This window comes from Phalaenopsis equestris, unplaced genomic scaffold, assembly GCF_001263595.1.
Source record: "Phalaenopsis equestris unplaced genomic scaffold, ASM126359v1 Scaffold000282, whole genome shotgun sequence".
In the NCBI taxonomy this organism is placed as follows: domain Eukaryota; kingdom Viridiplantae; phylum Streptophyta; class Magnoliopsida; order Asparagales; family Orchidaceae; genus Phalaenopsis; species Phalaenopsis equestris.
Window position 1 is genome coordinate 45,742 of NW_018164724.1, and position 18,616 is coordinate 64,357.

Below are 18,616 nucleotides of genomic sequence, written 5' to 3' on the forward strand. Positions count from 1 at the left end.
ATGGAAAAAATATTCTGTTGGGAAGACCACCCGTTGGCCGCCACATCGCTGACCGATGACGTGTATGGCAATGTGGCCGCCAATGGTTGGTCTTCTGGATGTGCGGTATTCGGATGAAATATTTTCTCATGCTCATGACCTTTCAACCAACAACATTACAAAGCTGACGATACCAACTCAGACCATCATTTTGATTGTGATCTCGTATCAGTTATAACCGTCACGTGGCCGCCAATGGTTGGTCTTCCGGATGTGCGGTGTCCGGATGGAATATTTTCTCACTCTCATGACCTTGCAACCAACAACATTACAAAGCTGACGATACCAACCCAGACCATCATTTTGATTGTGATCTCGTATCAGTTATAACCGTCATCGTGATTAAGATTTTGATCCTTCTCTTCTGCCTTTTCAAAAATATTCTCAACCTATTTAAGTTATTTGATCAGATTTAGCTTGACCCGAACAGATCAAATATTTGTTCTTATGTGAAACGAGTTAAGTGAGTCATGTGACCCTATTAATCTTTAGTCAAACCTAATTCGGACCCAAACTTGATTTAATGACGACTTTCACAACTTATTTTAAGACATTTCTATGAACCAAAAGCTTCATATGGATAATTCCAAACAAATCTCACTATTTTACAACGCATAAATGCATCAATCAAGTTACATAAACATGAATAGTCAAACCAAACAATACACATCGAATGTAGTAATCTAATATCTAATTTTATAAGATTTTTTATCTTTGTCTACCCCATTCAAGTTGTCAAGTACATGAACTTCTAACGGAACCTGATTCCCTGCAACATCTCCCTTGACAATTGAACGTGAAATCTATGGTTTGTAGAGGATTTTAATTAGGCAAATTCATCAAAGACTTATGTCTAGTAGTAGTGCTAGTAATTATGTTCAAAACTTCAAACTAATACAATAACCGCTCAAATTTTATTAAAGTCAAAATCTAACTGATGCTCTTACTCTGGCCCATAATAAGCTTAGTTTAATTTAAAATTGACTCCATATATGACATGCACATGTTTAAGTGATTAAAGTGTGCTAATATATATATATATATAAAGAAATGGCCAGAAGCTATTATACAGCTTCCAGCCACCCATAATGTGTCTAACAAGTCGAGTATCACCTCCTTAAGCTCAACTGTGTCAGAGGGGATTCAAACCCCTGAGCTCAGAGGTCTTATACCGTGAAAACCAACTAACAGACCAGGATATGCGGCACAATTTCAATTTTGCTATATATACAAAATTATATATAAAAAAAACTTACCTCCATTAATCTATTGACTAATTGAGCCTTCTCCATATTCTTCTCATTGAATGCATCAACAGCATCTTTATATTCCTTCTCCTTAAATAATTAAAAAGGCAATTAAAAACATGATAAAAAAAATATATTCACAACTAAAATAAAATAAAAAAATAATTAAATTATTAATATTTATTAATTAAAAATAATCAGCAATAGTTAAACCTTCTTCAAGCAGTTGTGTCCAAGTGGCTTCAGCTGGTGATTCACTGTGTCAATCTTCTTCCTAAGTGCTGCAACTTCCCTTCTGGTGGGATCAGCCATTCCTTCAAGCTCCTTTCATTTGTGCAATTTCATTAGAAAATAAGACTATTTTGTAAATTTATGCAGGATAGGTAATTAGGGGTGTAAATGAGCCGAACACGAACAAGCTCATGCTGGACTCATGTCCCGCTTGTTAAAAAAATACTATTGTTCGTGTTCGGCTTGTTTGTTTAGCGAACCGAACACGAGTTGTTCGCGAACAAAGAGTCATTTTGACTACCTTAATCATGCAGTTGTTTCGAGTCAAAACGAGTCGAACATGAACGAAGAAATCTTAGTTCGCGTTTGGCTTGTTTATAGATCGAGCTCAAGAAAATTATTTGTGTTCAGAGCTTAACAAACGAATCGAAGACAAGTTTCGTAACGAATCGAACATGTCTTATTCACCAACAACAAGCCATTTTGACAGCCCTCATATAATTTACAATGATAAAATAGGAATTAAAAATAAAATAAATTGAATAAAAAGCTGAACTTACGGCTCGGATTTCTGCCAAACGTTTGGATTCCTTCTCAACTCTGCCCAGCTGAGAGAAAACTCTCTCTCTAACCTCTGTTCTCTTCCTCTCAATCTCTTCTTCCTTGGCTCTGAACACAGAGAGTGCTGATCTCTGCATTTCCTCCTCTTCTCTCTCTTCATTTTCTCTCACTTCGCCATCAATCTGCCCACAATCCTTCACACCCCGCCGCTGCTGTTCTCTCTCTACTCCCTGCATCTCTCTCTCTCTCTCTCTCTCTTTCTATCTCTATCGTTGGAGAATGTTTAGAGAGTTCTGAAACATTCTCTCTTTACAGCATATCTAAATGCCTCTCTTTTATCTTCCAACAAAAGATACATGAGCACACTTTTAAGGTCTATTTAGGACAGCTGCAGCTATTTGAAGATACAATTGTCGAAGAAGTTGTTGATAAAAAAAACTATGATTCATATTATAACTTTTTTAAAAAAATTCAAACTACAGTTATCTAGCAGACACCGCACTTAGCCTAAGTCCGGTGACAAAATGCAGCCTTCAGTTGTAAGTTTTTTGAAAAAACAAGCGAAACGTAATTTTCTCAAACTGAAAAAAAAATGTGAAACACGCTCTTAAACCAAGGGTTTATAGAAGAGTCAAAATAGTTTCAAGACACATTCAAATGAGGCTGAAATAATTCGCATGGAGGACTATTAGGGCCCGTTTGAAATTATTCAGCGATTATTTTGATATTTCTATAAACTCTTGAGACTAAGAAGATCCTATATCTTATGTAAATAATTGGGAATTATTTTATGACTTAGAGTCCGTTTGGGGCAGGTTATTTGATGCGGTGGCGTTTTGAAAATGCACCTGGTCTGTTTGGGTAAACTACGTTTTGGCAGTTTATGCATTTTCAAAACGTTGAAAATAATGATTTCACACACCTGTCTAGGTGCGATGGCAGCTTTCTGGCTGGGTTTGGCTTTTCCAAAAAAAATGAAAAATTTATAATAACTACCGCGCCTAGCTTAAATAGGACAAGGTAGAGTGTGTGTAAAGTCTAATTTTTTTTTACTTGTCATGATGAATTAAATATAAGGGATAATTACATTTATTGCACCCTCAAAATATTACTATTTATAAATTTATTATTTTTTTTTTGTACTATAAACTCATGTGCTTGCATGTGTCATGATGAAACTATTGGGAATTGGCTAAAAAAAACAAATATAAGTGATATTTTATTGTAAATTTTAATATTTGAGTGAGAATTTAAAGAAATGGTGCAAAATGGTGAGTATTTTTAAAAAAATTATAATAGCTACCGCGCCTAGCTTATCAGCAGATTATTTTTAATCAACTTATCAGCAAATTATTCAATAAGCCGCGCAGCTGCCCCAAACATATCCTCAAAAGATATTTAAAAAAAATAGGACAAGGTAGGGTGTGTGTAAAGTCTAATTTTTTTTTACTTGTCATGATGATTTAAATATAAGGGATAATTACATTTATTGCACCCTCAAAATATTACTATTTATAAATTTATTATTTTTTTTTTGTACTATAAACTCATGTGCTTGCATGTGTCATGATGAAACTATTGGGAATTGGCTAAAAAAAACAAATATAAGTGATATTTTATTGTAAATTTTAATATTTGAGTGAGAATTTAAAGAAATGGTGCAAAATGGTGAGTATTTTTGTAAATAGCAGTGTTCAAGATGTAATATATTATTAGTAAAATATAAAGCTTTAATTTTTTGTAAATAGCATACCTAATTTTAATGAGTTTGAGTGCAATTAGCATATAAATTTGTAATTTTGTTATTTACATTTTGGGACCATTATTATTTTTTTTTTCTATAAACTCATGTGCTTGCATGTGTCATCATGAAACTATAGGGAATTGGGTAAAAATGAAAAATATAAGTGATATTCTATTGTAAATTTTATTATTTGAGTGAAAATTTAAAGAAATGGTGCAAAATGGTGAGTATTTTTGTAAATAGAAGTGTTTAAGATGCAATATATTATTTGTAAAATATAAAGCTTTAATTTTTTATATATAAAAAAATGAATATTTAAATAGGGAATGCATAGCATACCTAATTTTAAAGAGTTTGAGTACAATTAGCCTATAAATTTGTAATTTTGTTATTTACATTTTGGGACTTAATTTTTATTTTTGTAAATTTAGTAAATATAATAGACACAAAAAAGGCAGTGTTTCGATATTTGGTCCAGTGGGCGGCAAAATATCGATTCTCCCAAAGGGTTGAAAACTTTGATGTGCTTACTCCTGATTCGAAGAGCTCACACCACGGGATTCGAATCCCCGGCCTGAGGGACTTACATCAGAGGCCGTAACAATGAGCCATGTCATTCACACGACCAAATATTATATAAACTTTTAGGTATTAAATATGTAAATACATAGGACATGTTAGACATTGATGATATATATATATATATATGTTATGTTGAAATATTAAAAAGGGTACTTGGAAGTCAAGTCTTGATGGAGTAATGGGGAAGATGGCCATCTTGTGTGCTGCAGCAAAGGGAAAAAGAGAGACTTTGGTTCCAAGGCAAAGTAAAAGTGGGATGTGCCATCAACAACCGCCTCATATCTTTTATGCTTTACAACTAGTTCCTTTTTTTTAACAGAGATTTACATATGTACCACACAATTCTTGTGTATTTAGATATCTAACGTATCAAATTTGATATTTACACTTATAATACTATCATCTCATAAACATATGCATCAAAAAAAATATATTTTTGATGAATTTTGATTTGTCGGTGAATCACAACCAATGAATAGAGAGAGAGGTGGGAAATAGTGAACAATAAAATGTCTTGTCTCTGAGCCCTCTGTCATAAAATGATATCTATTTATAGGGAAGAAGGTGCAATATAGTGATAGTACATTTATGCCCCTGTTTTAATGGGGGTTGTACATATTTTTATTATATGAGTTTATTACTCGCCTGCTCTTTAACTCGATTTGTTGAGCTTGTTTGATTTCAGCTCAGTGAGGCTGATCCGATCGACTAAGTTAAACTGCTGTTATTTGTCTTAGATGAGGAGGATTCATAAGACGTTTGTTGATATTGAGGAACTTGACTTTTTTTTTTATTAGAATCTACTAGAAGGTAAGACAATGCACTTACTCGACTTTCTTGTAATAGTTAGCTCATAACTTATATGGTTTACTTTAGTTCAATTAGTTCAAACTCAAATTTTTTGCTTGTTCTTTTTGTCCTATTTCTTGCTCGATCGGTTTTCAACCTTGGCTCGATGGCTACATCCGATCGAACAAATGGTACTTTTGGTCCCCTGTCGGTGAGCCCTACTTTGTCGTTCTTTCTCTCTCCTTGACAGTTGATCTCCTCGGGATCACGTTGGCACATTTTCTCACGTACAATTTTACTTTTAAAAAGATAATAATGAAGATATTATGGATGTGATGTTAAAACATTAATTTTTATAAATATAACTATGAAAATTTAGATGTTAAATATATAGCATGTAATAATGTCTTTTAATTTTAAATATTTTTTATTAAAAAAAATTGAGATTTTTAACTATAATAAAATAATGTATCATTTCATCATTATTATCCATTGATTGTCATTTCACACTAATTAATATTTGCACTTCGATGCATATCATTCATTAAAATAAAATTTGTTGGATTAGTGGAAGGTTTAGTATGCCATTAGTATATTAACCATATGAATGGTAATGATAATATATAGGTTTAGAGTTTACCAAGGAAGAAATTTTATAAAATAATAATATGTAGACTCACAATGGATAGTTTGGTAGGTCTATAGTGTGTCTCTACTCTATGAAAATATTTCGTCCGGACTTCTACGCGTATGGACGGCCAACTATTGGGCGTCACATGACCTGCTGATTAGGTTTATGTCGATGTGACGCCCGATGATTGACCGTCCAGACATGAGATGTCTTGACGGAATATTTTCTCGTATTCTAAATTGATAATGATAAATTGATAGTATTTTAGTTATTTTGGTTTGGTTTAAAATATATGTTTAAATTTTTAATTTTTAAAGTTTTAATATTCGATTTTCAATTTGTGATAAATTTTTAATTTTTATTTAATTGAACAAATCAAAATCTAAAATTTAATTAAAATTTTTATTATTGTTTAATCGAACAAATAAAAAAGTCAATTTTTTTTTTTATTTTATGCAATATTTAATTGAAATAAACATATGATTCATGAATCTAATGATTCATAACATTTGTTTACAGCCTGCTCGCATAAATAACTAAACTTGGCTTGATCATGATAATGCCGTTTAAATCAAATTAAATTTCAGTTCGGTTGGTCCGATTTAATCAAAATTTCGATCGATTCGATTTTTCCGAATCTGATTTTCAATTGCAATCTATTTGACCACTTTGAAAATCTATCAATCGAAACTGATCAAATACAATTTATGTCGTAAAAGAGACGGAATTTACATCGAAAAAGAGATGGAACGAAAGAAATAAATATGAAATGCGAGAAATTTTTATTTAACGGAGCGTTGAATTCAATTTTCAAAAACCAATTAAAACTATGCCGCCAAACATCTCCTGAGACGACCAAACTGACATCCTTCAATACAGAGGACAGAGGAATAACGCATGTTGCATGCAGTGGCTGAAGACATGTGTTGCAGACAAGCAACAGCAGGCATGTGCATGTACTGGCTCAAGGCATTTGCTGAAGACAGGCAACCATCACAGGACAGTTGTGGGACCCACTTGAACTGCATTGAAACATAGAGAACCAAAGTAGCCTCAAAAATATATAGTACCTCGATACTCTTGCAAAAAAAAAAAAATAATAACGGCAATAAAATGAAAAAATAGAACGAAAAAAAATCACGAAACAAGGTTCGGTTGGTTCGATTTAATCAAAATTTCGATCGAAAATCGAATCTGAATTTCAATTGCAATCTATTTGACCACTTTGAAAATCAATCAATCGAAACTGATCAAATACAATTTATGCCGTAAAAGAGACAAAATTTACATCGAAAAAGAGATGGAACGAAAGAAATAAATATGAAATGCGAGAAATTTTTATTTAACGGAGCGTTGAATTCAATTTTCAAAAACCAATTAAAACTATGCCGCCAAACATCTCCTGAGACGACCAAACTGACATCCTTCAATACAGAGGACAGAGGAATAACGCATGTTGCAGTAATTATTGACTCGAGGCTGCCATGTGCATGCAGTGGCTGAAGACATGTGTTGCAGACAAGCAACAGCAGGCATGTGCATGTACTGGCTCAAGGCATTTGCTGAAGACAGGCAACCATCACAGGACAGTTGTGGGACCCACTTGAACTGCATTGAAACATAGAGAACCAAAGTAGCCTCAAAAATATATAGTACCTCGATACTCTTGCAAAAAAAAAAAAATAATAACGGCAATAAAATGAAAAAATAGAACGAAAAAAAATCACGAAACAATACAACACGCAGATTTAAGTGGTTCGACAAATTGTTTACGTCCACACGAGTTACAGAGGATTTTATTGTTTTAAGAATTACAAACCGTCGATAGTTTCGGCGATTACAAGAATAGCTCTCTCTCTCTCTCTTCCTATCTCTCTCCTCACCTTCTCTCTATCTCTGCCTCACTCACCTCCACAAGAAGAAAGAACAAAAAGAGGGAGGAACCTGCGAATCCCCTTGTTGGCTATTACCGTAAGCCAACGCCGCGAAGAAACATAAATTGATGCATGCGATACCTCTTCTGTGAACAGTAAGTCCCCTTTTATTTTCGTGTTATGGCCAAGGAAAAATTTGAACCCATGACCTGAGGGGAGTTATGATCTTCAGAGAGGCTGATATAACAACAGGCCACGACACACAAACACACACTCAACTATTTTAAAAATTTTTGTAAAACAAAATTTAGTATCTCGATCCAACCTAAAAGCTTGGATTTCTAAGACAGAAAAAGATCAGGCAATAACAATACACAATTTGAATATATATATGACATTCCACAATAAAATCCAATCATAAATGAGTCGCTAAAACCAAAATATGTAAAATATTATTCAAACCAAAGAAATAAGAACATCAAGTGTGTGACAGTGTCATGATTTTTCGCCGAGTTTTACGTTGGCTGACCTAACGCAACCCTCCATTTTTTACATCCGGGCTTAAGACCGATAATGACAATATTTCTAGTGTGTGATAGTACTACGAAGAAAAGAATTAAATATAAAGCAACACTATTCGCACTATGTTATACTTCTTTTCATTTGATCTGCTTCTATAGACATACTCTTTCATGTCAGTACTTCTAATTCAATGGAATTTTTTTTGAAGTAAACTTTTAATCAACAGAAAATATTTTAACATTAACTTAGCGAATATTTATAGTTTATATATTTACTAATCATTATGCATATGCTCTAATAAGTGTTAAAGTTTAAAATTATCATTTATTGATCTTTAATATTTAACAAGGCTTTCACACATTTACACTTCTTATATTTAGAAATCTTTTTGATTCCTGCATTTACATTGTATTTAGTGAGTTATATCAGGAGAACCATCAAAATACAATATCTTTCATTTCTTTTTTTCGATTTCATTTTCGTGCACCGGTATAATAACGTCCCAAGTAATATCATAAGACGACGACTCCTTTGATAACATTCGTTCATTTCATTTGATGATCGTCACATTTCTTTCAATCGTTTAACACATATTCGAAACATTTAAAGATAATGTATTACTTCTTTAAATGAGTTATAACGTTTATGCAACTTACCATGAAATAAATATTTTATCCATATCTATCAATCACATTCATGATCTAAACCTTCTAAACATGAAGAAATTAGGATCAATGTACTATTGCATATACTAGAGATGTCAGAAAAGCTCACTCACAAACTGTTTCGTGTTTGGCTTGTTGAATAACTTATGCTTGAATCGGTGATTAAATAAACAAGTTGAAGACGAACAAAATTTTTAAGCTCGAATTATAAACAAACCGAATACGAACAACCCTTAGTTCAACCGTGTTCGGCTCGTTTTAACTCGAAATAAAGAAATTATATATTTTATTTATATAATCATATTATATATATTTATATTATTTATATCTAAATTTAAACCATAATATCTCGTGCGATTATATGAATATGTACCTTCTATTGCACAAAATTGGTGCAGGTTTGAATCCAACACTCAACATCTATTTTTTTCTAATTAATTTTAGTAAACCAATTTCAATCCAAATTCAAAAAACTCTTTGTTTGATCGTGCTCAGAGTATACACATTATTTGCATAATAATATTTTATATCAAAGTTTGAATCTTAATATTTCGAATGGTAATATGATTTTGTGCCTTCTATTGCATAAAATTGGTGCAGTTTTGATTTTTCTAAGTAATTTTAACAAGTCAATTTCGAGCCGAACACAAAAAATACTGTTCATGAGCAATTTCGAGCACAAGTCAAATACCAACGACTAGAACGCGAGCAAGCCTGAGCTGCTCGTTTATAGCCCTAGTACATACTAAACCAAAGAGGAAGTTATCTAGTGCTCCCTTTGATAATATATGTTTCAAAATGCCTCTTCATTAGTTTTATTTTCTTAAATGTTTATATAGAAAATTCTTCCTTGATAATGATGCTCCATCACTTAAAACTTGAAAGTGCTAAAAAAATTAGATGCAGCATGGTTTCAAATATATAAAATATAATGCAAACTAATTCAAAATCTGCCAAAATAAATGCTATAACACTGATTCTATGAACAAACAAACAAATAAATAAAATTTGCATCCTTTAGTTTGCACTAATTTTGAAGGAAATAAAGAAAAGCATTTAGATTTTACCTTTGGATAGATGGTCATAAGTCTGTTATTATTGGAGGCTGAATTCATTGCCTTGCATACCTGTCAACAAGTGCCTTTGCCTTCTCTGGAGCAAAGAACCTTGCCTGCTACTTAATGAAGATCAAATATTCAGATACAAATGTTATGAAATATTTAATTAAAAAAAAGTTAAACAAGAAAATGGTTTTGATTGAGAATATATATATATATATATATATATATTCTGGATAAAACAAGATTACAATTGCATTTTTTTTTAGAAGTAAAATGAATGGAATCATGAGGACATTTACATACATATCACACAATTCTTATGTATTTACATATCTAACAGCTAAACTTTCATATTTACATAAATGGCACTCCAATTATAAACATCACATTAAAAATACCATTTTCACTAACTTTTAAAAATGAAAAACACCTTTTCATGCACAGATTCATGATACCGATGTGTATAAATGTAAATATCAAACTTTAGGTGTTATATATGAATACTCATGTAAAAAATTAAATAAATAATAATATTAAATTTCATTATCTTTTAAATCAATCGAGCCAATTTCGAGCTTAAACACAAGCTACCACGAACAAACGAATTCGAATCGAGTTAAACATGAACATGTTATTCTTGAGCCTATTTTGAGTAAAAAATTTTCAAATGAGCAAAACACGAATAGACACTGAACTCGCTCAAGCTCGGTTAATTACATCCCCCTACCCTCACCAACTTTGCCGAACAGCCGAGTTGCTGTTGTTTTCTTCCCCTGGCCGCAGTTGATTGCTTCTTCCCCCCTCCAAATCATCACCATTTCCCTTTAGTATTCTCTTATTACCATCCTACAAACATCCCCAACACTTACTTGGCCCTTGTACACTTTTCAGGAACCCCAGAATGGTGCTAACGCCAATAAAAACGCAAAAATTCTTGGTGTATTTTAGTAGGCACTAAATTTTACAAAATATGGAAGGTTATATAAGTAAATAAAAAAATATAGGTTAAAAATGTAATTGCAGATAAGCCAAAGGAAGACATGCCTGGATGAACATCCTTTCTGCATCTCCAACTTTGCCATTTTCTTTCAAAATAATTCCCTAACAAAGCACCCAAGTAAATTTTTAGAACATTTTAATCTATAAAAGCTCAAATCACAGAGGAAATAAAATAACGATTAGTTAGAAAAATGAAAATATTAAAAGAAACAGATATATTAAAAAAACTTTGAATTCAAAAGAAAAGCTGAAAATGAAGAGATTCTAAACCATGGATGATCAAAATTGTTAAAGATCAATTTATTTACTATAAATTTTCAGAAACATCTATATATATATATATACTTCAGAGATCACCTGAATATAAGAAAATGGGGCATTACATACATACCAACCAATTCCCAAGTATTTATGCATCTAGCAATTAAACTTTACTTTTTACATTTATGCCACCCAGATATTTTATATCACATAAAAAATATCACCATTTTAACTTTTAAATAGTAATATACACCTTTTCATGTATAGTTAAGGTGGAATATACGTAAAAATTGAAGTTTATGTGTCAAATATGTAAATACATAGTAATTGAGTGGTATGTATGCAAATCTTCCATGAAAAATATGCAAAACTCTCCCAAAAGATTGTTTTAAAAATATTAAAAACAATCATAAACTTATAAGAGGGTGTTATAATTAGTAAATGTTAAGAGCTTTTCTGTAATTTTTAGGGAAGAAAAAAAATAATTATTATTCCTCCTCAATTTCATAAAACACATTTACAAGATAAATAGCAAGGGAAGATCAAGAAATTTGGAAAGCCACAAAATCAACCAGAAAATCCACATTCTATGAAAAGGAAACAAAAATAAAAATTAGCAAACAATATACATTCTAAAAATAGAAAATACTACAAATAGAAGATACTAAAATTAGGACTTCCTAAAAATTCGCATCCCTCTCAAGTTGGAGTATAGATATTTATCATGCCCAACTTGCTTAAAAAAAACTCACAACTAAGCCTGAGAAGTTCTTTGGTAAATATATCTGCTATTTGTTGCACGATCAAGATAAAAGGCAAACAAATAGCTCCAAAACTAATCTTCTCTTTTATGATGTGTCGTTAATTTCCATATGCTTTGTGCGATCAGATTGCATTGGATTTTCTGCAATCCTTATAGCAGTTTTATTGTCACAATACAACTACGTCAACATGATCATCAAGATCCGAAGCTCTTCAAGAATTTTTTTCAGCGAGATTTTCAATTCTATTTATCAAGGTAAGCAGGAATAAAAAAAATTTATTGCAACTCCCACAAGTTAGGAGATCCAAATGAGTCATTTTATAGTTTTTTATGTATCAAAGGATTTAGTTCCTTAAACTTGCAATTTCTCCGTATCTTGTTAATAACTTTTTTACAAATAAAGTGTCATAATAGTCCTCTGATTAATTACATGAAGTCATTTTAGTCCCAAACTCTGTAAAAGTGTCAAATCAGTTTTCATAATCCCTTAATATGGGTTGAAATAATCCCGGGGAGGATTATTTTAGCCCCCATTAAAAGAGTCCTGAGATTAAATTGACACATTTATAGACTCTAAAGCCTAAAATGACCTCCTGTAAAAAGTCAGGGGACCATTGTGACACTTTTTACAGTTACACCACTCATACTTTCATATCACATCAAAATCATCACTATTTCAATATTTAAAAAATGAAATATGCAATTTTCATGCATAGGGAAGGTAACATATGTAAAAAATAAAGTTCAGGTGTCAGATATGTAATACATCAGAATTGAGCGATATGTATGTCAATCTTCCATATATATATATATATATATATATATATTGAAAACAAAATTATAGCAGTGCATGGAATGGACCTTTGCCAAGTAACCCCGGAAATCATTTGGGTACTTAGAAATGAGTTGATCATAAACAGCTACAGCATCGCTGACGTGATCCCAATCAGAGTATGCCTTTCCAAGGAGCAGCTCAACCTGAAGAGGAAGAAAACAAGAAGAGACTCATAAATCATTCTATTGCTTTTTATACTAGAACTTAGTGACAGCAGAACATTGTCAAGTTAACCATAGAAAAAAAAAGAAGTTTTTAGTATTAATAGTAAAATATTGTTTAGGAGAAAAGTGTCAAAATGGTCCTTGAATCTTTTGCAGAGGGTCATTTTAGCCCCCGAGTTTGTAAAAATGACAATTTAGTCCCTAGATAGACTACTCTGAAGGGAGCAAAAATAGTCCTCTTTGAAAACTATTTCAACTCATATTAAAAGAGTATGGGGACTAATTTGGCACTTTGAAGAACTACAAGACTAAAATGACCCCATGCAAAAATATTCCTTTCTGAAGGACCACGGACTCTAAAAGAGAGAGAAGAAGCATAATATAGGTAACAAAAAATGTGATTATATGCAAATGCTAAAGCCTATAGAATGGAAACTAAAGATTGTTCAAAAGATTGCTGATGGAGATCAAAATTTCTTTGAAAAGAAGGGTGTGACTACCATGGTCTTTCCAAGTTCATTTGGAAAGTAAAGTCTTTCATTTGCCAGGAGTCTCTTCTACCTTACCACTTAAATATATACCACACAATTCTTATGTATTTACATAACTAACACCTAAACATTCATGTTTACACTCATATGTAACAAGGAAAACGATCCCTAGTATTCAAACTTCAAAGAAAACCGGAACAACCAGAGCAATATTAACATGGGCTCGTGTAAGTAGCCAGAAACTCCATTTTCATCAGGATGGTATTTAGAATAATGTGTAATGAATAAGGTGTATAATAGATTACTCAATGAGTAAATATTTGTTTTAAGATATAGAATGCTTCCTTAATCTATCATCTATAAAAATGTTTATTTAGTGTTAACTCAAACTTGAGCTTGTGCTTGATCGAAACCAAAATTTCAAGAATAATTTTTATGACCAACAATAGCATAAATGTTTAAATTATAAAGACAAAAGTAAACTTGGAAATACATTTGCACAATGATAAATTAAAGGGCCATTTACATACATTGCATGCAATTCTTATGTATTTACATTTCTCACACCAAAACTTTCATAATTATACACTCAGCACTCAAATCTTTAATATCAAATAAAAAAATAGCAATATTGCCACTTTTTAAAAGTTAAATGCACCTTTCATACAAAGGTTTAAAGCACCAAGGTGTTGTGTATGTCAATATGAAAATTTATCTGTGAGACATGTAAATACATAAGAATTGTGTGCTAGGTATGTAAATTTCCCTAAATTAAATTTCCATGAAGGGGAAGCAACTAACTTGTATAGGGTCAACCCCCTTGCTCTTTCTGTCCACATCATTCAATTGAGTTGTTGAATCTTTTAGACCAATGTTTTCAGCATCATTTATATTTTCTCGCAATGACAAAAGAACTTGAACAGCCTACATGACACAAAAGATGCCAAGAAATATCTTTAGAAACATAAATAAAACTTACATCAGAAATTGAACCTGAATATGCTTCCATCAGGCAAAACAATTCAACTAAATATAATTAAAAATCAGTGTTGGCCAGAACAAGAATAATACACCCTGCACCCAACTCCAATTAAGATGATTTACATTAAAAGAATGGAATCCATGATAAATAAATCAAAATAAACTTAGTTTTCATCATTCATGGTACTAAACACCACCTATATCCTAAATAATATTACAAAAACACTAGACATTAAATTTAGGGAAATTTACATACCTAGCACACAAGTCTTATTTATTTACATATCTCGCATGCAAACTTTCATATTTACATACATAGCACCACGGCGCTTTAAGCCTATGCATGAAAAGGTGTATTAGACTTTTAAAAAGTGGAAATAATACGATTTTTTATGTGATATCAAATATTTGAGTGCTATGTTGTAAATATGAAAGTTTAAAGTTGTGATATATAAATACATAAGAATTGTGTGCTATGTATGTAAAAACCACTAGAATTTAATTTGATGGAGTATCTATCGAAAAGCGCAGCAACAATACTTCAGACCCAGTTCATCCACTAATCACACTTTTCACAATGATCCTTATTAATTATCATTAATGTTAACAAACCAATTTATTCATCGCTCAAATTACATCAAATTACCAATTATATAATCACGGCTTACTCGAGCAACACAGATCAGAACTACCGCTTGGCACATAACTTGATGGCAGGGAGCTTCGCCTTCATCAATGAGGGGCATTTACATACATACCACCCAATTCCAATCTATTTATATGTCTAACACCTAAAGTTTACTTTTTACATTTTTACCACCCAAATCTTTCATATCACATTAAAAATGTAACCATTTAACTTTTAAGAAGTGAAATACACCTTTTCCGCGTTTTTATATAGTTATTACAGGAAAGGTGTTATGCCTGTAAAAATTGCAGCTTAAGTGCTAAATATGTAAATACAAAGGAATTGAGTGGTATTTATGCAAATCGTCCGTGATGATATATAAGCCTGTTAAAATGAATGAAAGCCAACTAAAAGCAAGAGCTAACACTCACATCATCAGGTTTCTTAGCAGCAAGCAGTACATTTGTAAGCCCGCGAAGAACATCAAAATCCAAGCTCTTAGAAATCTGCAAAAAAACAAATAAATAAATAAATAAATAAAGAGAGAAGAAAGCAATAATAAACATGCTCATAACAGAAGTTCATGGAGACACTATAAGAATATAATATAAAAAATTGGAGTTCCATTTGCACATAAATTTCCTTAAATGATTACTTGCTTGTTATTTGTAAGAAATTCCAAGGTACCATAAAGGTGAAATTTAAACTATTTGAGCACCATACTTACTGATAAGCAACTTCTATAGGCTGAAGCACTCCCCTCAAAATCTTTCAGCTCATATTTTACTTCACCTAGTAAGCGATATGCATCAACACTTTCAGGCTTTTCCTGAAATCAAACGAATTTATTCAAAATAGGTATCAAAATCTAACATTCAACTCATCAGTATCATTCTCCAATAAAATTTAAATATAAAGGCATTAAAAAAGGAAAAAATTTATAGACAAACCTTGATTAGCTTTTCAAGAAGAGCTGATGCTCTTTGATATTCTCCTAGTTCTACCAATGTAACTGCTGCTCCCTGCAGGACTATTAAAGGAAAATTGAAGTAGAAGAATGCAATAAGAAAAATATGAAAATTTACATATCTAGCATCCAAACTTTAATATTTACTAATTGTGGAAATCTTAGTTTCCCTATTTTAAATTTATTCTCGTTTATTCCTATATTATTATATTGTGTTTCTCTCCTTTTGGAGATTGCTATGTCCGTGGAAAGTTGTAATGGTAAGAACTAAATTTGCCATAGCCTTTACTTATTATATAAGGAGAAGGTTGTAATTTGGTAATTAAGAAATAAGAAAAGATTATTTCTCCACCTTTCTTCATAGTAACAGAGCCTCGTCAGATCGTTCCCGTCGGCGTTGTTTATCTTCGACATTAACCTCCTTCGGTTTCATTTGGGACGTACTTCGGGGTCATTTGTCTCCTTCCTATGTGTGTGTGGTCTAGAAGCAGAAGCCCTTACATCCCCCTTATGACCAATCGGTTCATAGAAGACAGAACAAGCTCGCACGATCGTAGGGCACAAGTCGCAAGCTTCACTTGTTTCTCTTGTACGGATGAGTCGCAGGCTCTGTTCGAACGATATCCTCCTTGCAATCGTCGGAATCCCTTCAGCCAATATGCAAGCCCTCATCTACTTCCTATAACCGTTGAATCCTCTTCAACAGTCGTCCAACAGCTAGAACCTTCCCTGCAGTTTCTCCTCCACAAGATCCATCCTGCTGCAGGCCCTACTCCGTAGAATCCATCCTGATGCAGGCCTCTTCTCCCCAAAAATCCTCCTAAGTTTCTTGGTTGCAAAGCAATAACCGACCTTGCAAAAGCAATAGTCGACCTTCTTGCAAAAGAAATAGTTGGCCTTCATCTACCTCCTAACAGCAGTCGATTTTGTTCAGTAGCAGCAGCAGCCAGATGTTTAGCTCTACTCTGGAGGTTACTTATGAATTATAGACCAGAAATTCTGCCCAAACCACCCCAGAAGTCTCTCACTTTGTCACAAACCATAAATTCAATTGTCATAACTTCCTTCAATGGTCACAATCTGTGTTTATGTTTATTTTGGCAAAGAAAAAGAGAAATATCTCACAAGAGATGGCAGTTCCTGAGCTTACTGAGCATAACTATCGTTTATGGAAGCTTCAGGATCACATGATCAAGTTTTGGTTGATCACTTTAATGACCGCAAAGAATTAAGAAAAATTCTTGCTTTATAAAACATCACATGAGACTTATTCCAATACTGAAAACACTACATAATTGTTTGAGATTGAGATCAAATTGCATGAGCTCCGCCGCGAAGATTTAAATGTGACTCAATACTTCAACACACTCACAAAGTATTGATTGCAGTTAGATATGCATAATGATAATGTATAGAAGTGCCCTCAAGATGCAAAGTTGTATAAAATAATAGTGGAGAAAAAGAGGATGCTCAAATTCTTATCGGGTTTAAATAAGAACTTAGATGAGGTCGTGGGAAAAATCATGGGGATAAAGTTTCTCCTTACCACGAGGAAAGTCTTTGTTGAAGTCATAAGAGAAGAAAGTCAGAAGAAGCTCGTGATGGCAGAAAGTGTGAATTCATCTAGCACTAAAAGTTCCACCTTGCACACATACAACTCCTCCCATGAGTCAAAGCCAAAAAAGATCATCCCTCTATGAAGATTGTATGAAACTTGGTCACACAAAAGACAAGTGTTGAAAACTACATGGAAAATATGCAAATTGAAAACCTGAGCAAAGGAGAAAAGACCAATACAACAATGCCCGTGCTGCAACCTTTTATGAAGAGTCGATTGACCCTAGCCCCTTCCCAAGAAACAGTTGTAGGTGTTGAAGAACTTCTTTCGTACACAACTGAGCGGCCTACCTGGTTCATGATACACCAAGGTATCATGCCCTCCTATCTCGCTAATAATGGAAGATTTCAACCTTAGATAATAGATTCGGGTGCTTTTGATCATATGACTAGAGATATTCATGCTCTCACCAACTAACAAAAGTTCACTGACTCCAAATTTGGGACTTGCTGATGGATCTAACTCCAGAATTGTTGAGAAAGGAGAAGTGAAAGTTTATGAAAAAAATTTAACCCTCTAGTGATTTATATTCCCCAATTAGATTGTAACTTACTTTTAATTAGCAAACTTACTCATGGCTTGAAGTGTATTACTAAAGTTCAATTTATTTCTTATGAATTTCAAGTGGTTCTAGGAAGGTGATTAGCAGTGTTGAACCGTATCAAGGTCTAAACCTGCTCAAAGAGAGTTATTATCTTAACACACAAATGTCTTCTCCACTTTTCACTTCTTATTTTCCTGAGTTTGTTGTGTCTGAGATTATTGAAATTCAAATTTTATTATGATATTGTCGTCTGGATCATCACACTTTTCAATATGTTGCAAACCTATATCATATTTTTATTAATAAAAAATCAGAATTTTATCAAAGTGAAACCTGTTAATTGGCTAAACATATTCCCCATATCTATTCTCTATACCTGTACAAACACTCACATTCTTTCTCTATTATCAAATTTGAAA

The 18,616-nt window shown here is 32.5% G+C and overlaps 2 protein-coding genes across 6 annotated transcripts in view; both read right to left on the reverse strand.

The window, feature by feature from the left end:
• Positions 1–1,295: 1,295 nt before the first annotated feature.
• Positions 1,296–2,476, reverse strand: LOC110024957 (vicilin-like seed storage protein At2g18540; the record flags this gene model as incomplete). Its single annotated transcript, XM_020725161.1, is given in 3 exon segments — positions 1,296–1,376; positions 1,500–1,610; positions 2,078–2,476. Coding segments are annotated over 3 exon segments (429 nt in total), but the record flags the coding sequence as incomplete, so codon positions are not given.
• A 4,637-nt stretch (positions 2,477–7,113) lies between these two features.
• Positions 7,114–18,616, reverse strand: part of LOC110024950 — a 55,824-nt gene continuing 44,321 nt past the window's right edge. For 2 of the 5 annotated variants that reach the window (XM_020725153.1, XM_020725150.1), the window contains exons 10-17: positions 16,019–16,090; positions 15,796–15,897; positions 15,500–15,574; positions 14,261–14,383; positions 12,831–12,947; positions 10,991–11,047; positions 9,953–10,059; positions 7,743–7,907 (exon numbers count right to left, since the gene is read on the reverse strand). In XM_020725153.1, coding sequence (XP_020580812.1) covers positions 9,997–10,059; positions 10,991–11,047; positions 12,831–12,947; positions 14,261–14,383; positions 15,500–15,574; positions 15,796–15,897; positions 16,019–16,090 — 609 coding nt within the window. In that variant the 3' untranslated portion in view covers positions 7,743–7,907; positions 9,953–9,996. Of the gene's footprint in view, positions 7,433–7,742; positions 7,908–9,952; positions 10,060–10,990; positions 11,048–12,830; positions 12,948–14,260; positions 14,384–15,499; positions 15,575–15,795; positions 15,898–16,018; positions 16,091–18,616 lie in introns of those variants that run through there. The other 3 variants (XM_020725151.1, XM_020725152.1, XM_020725154.1) reach the window with 3 other exon arrangements.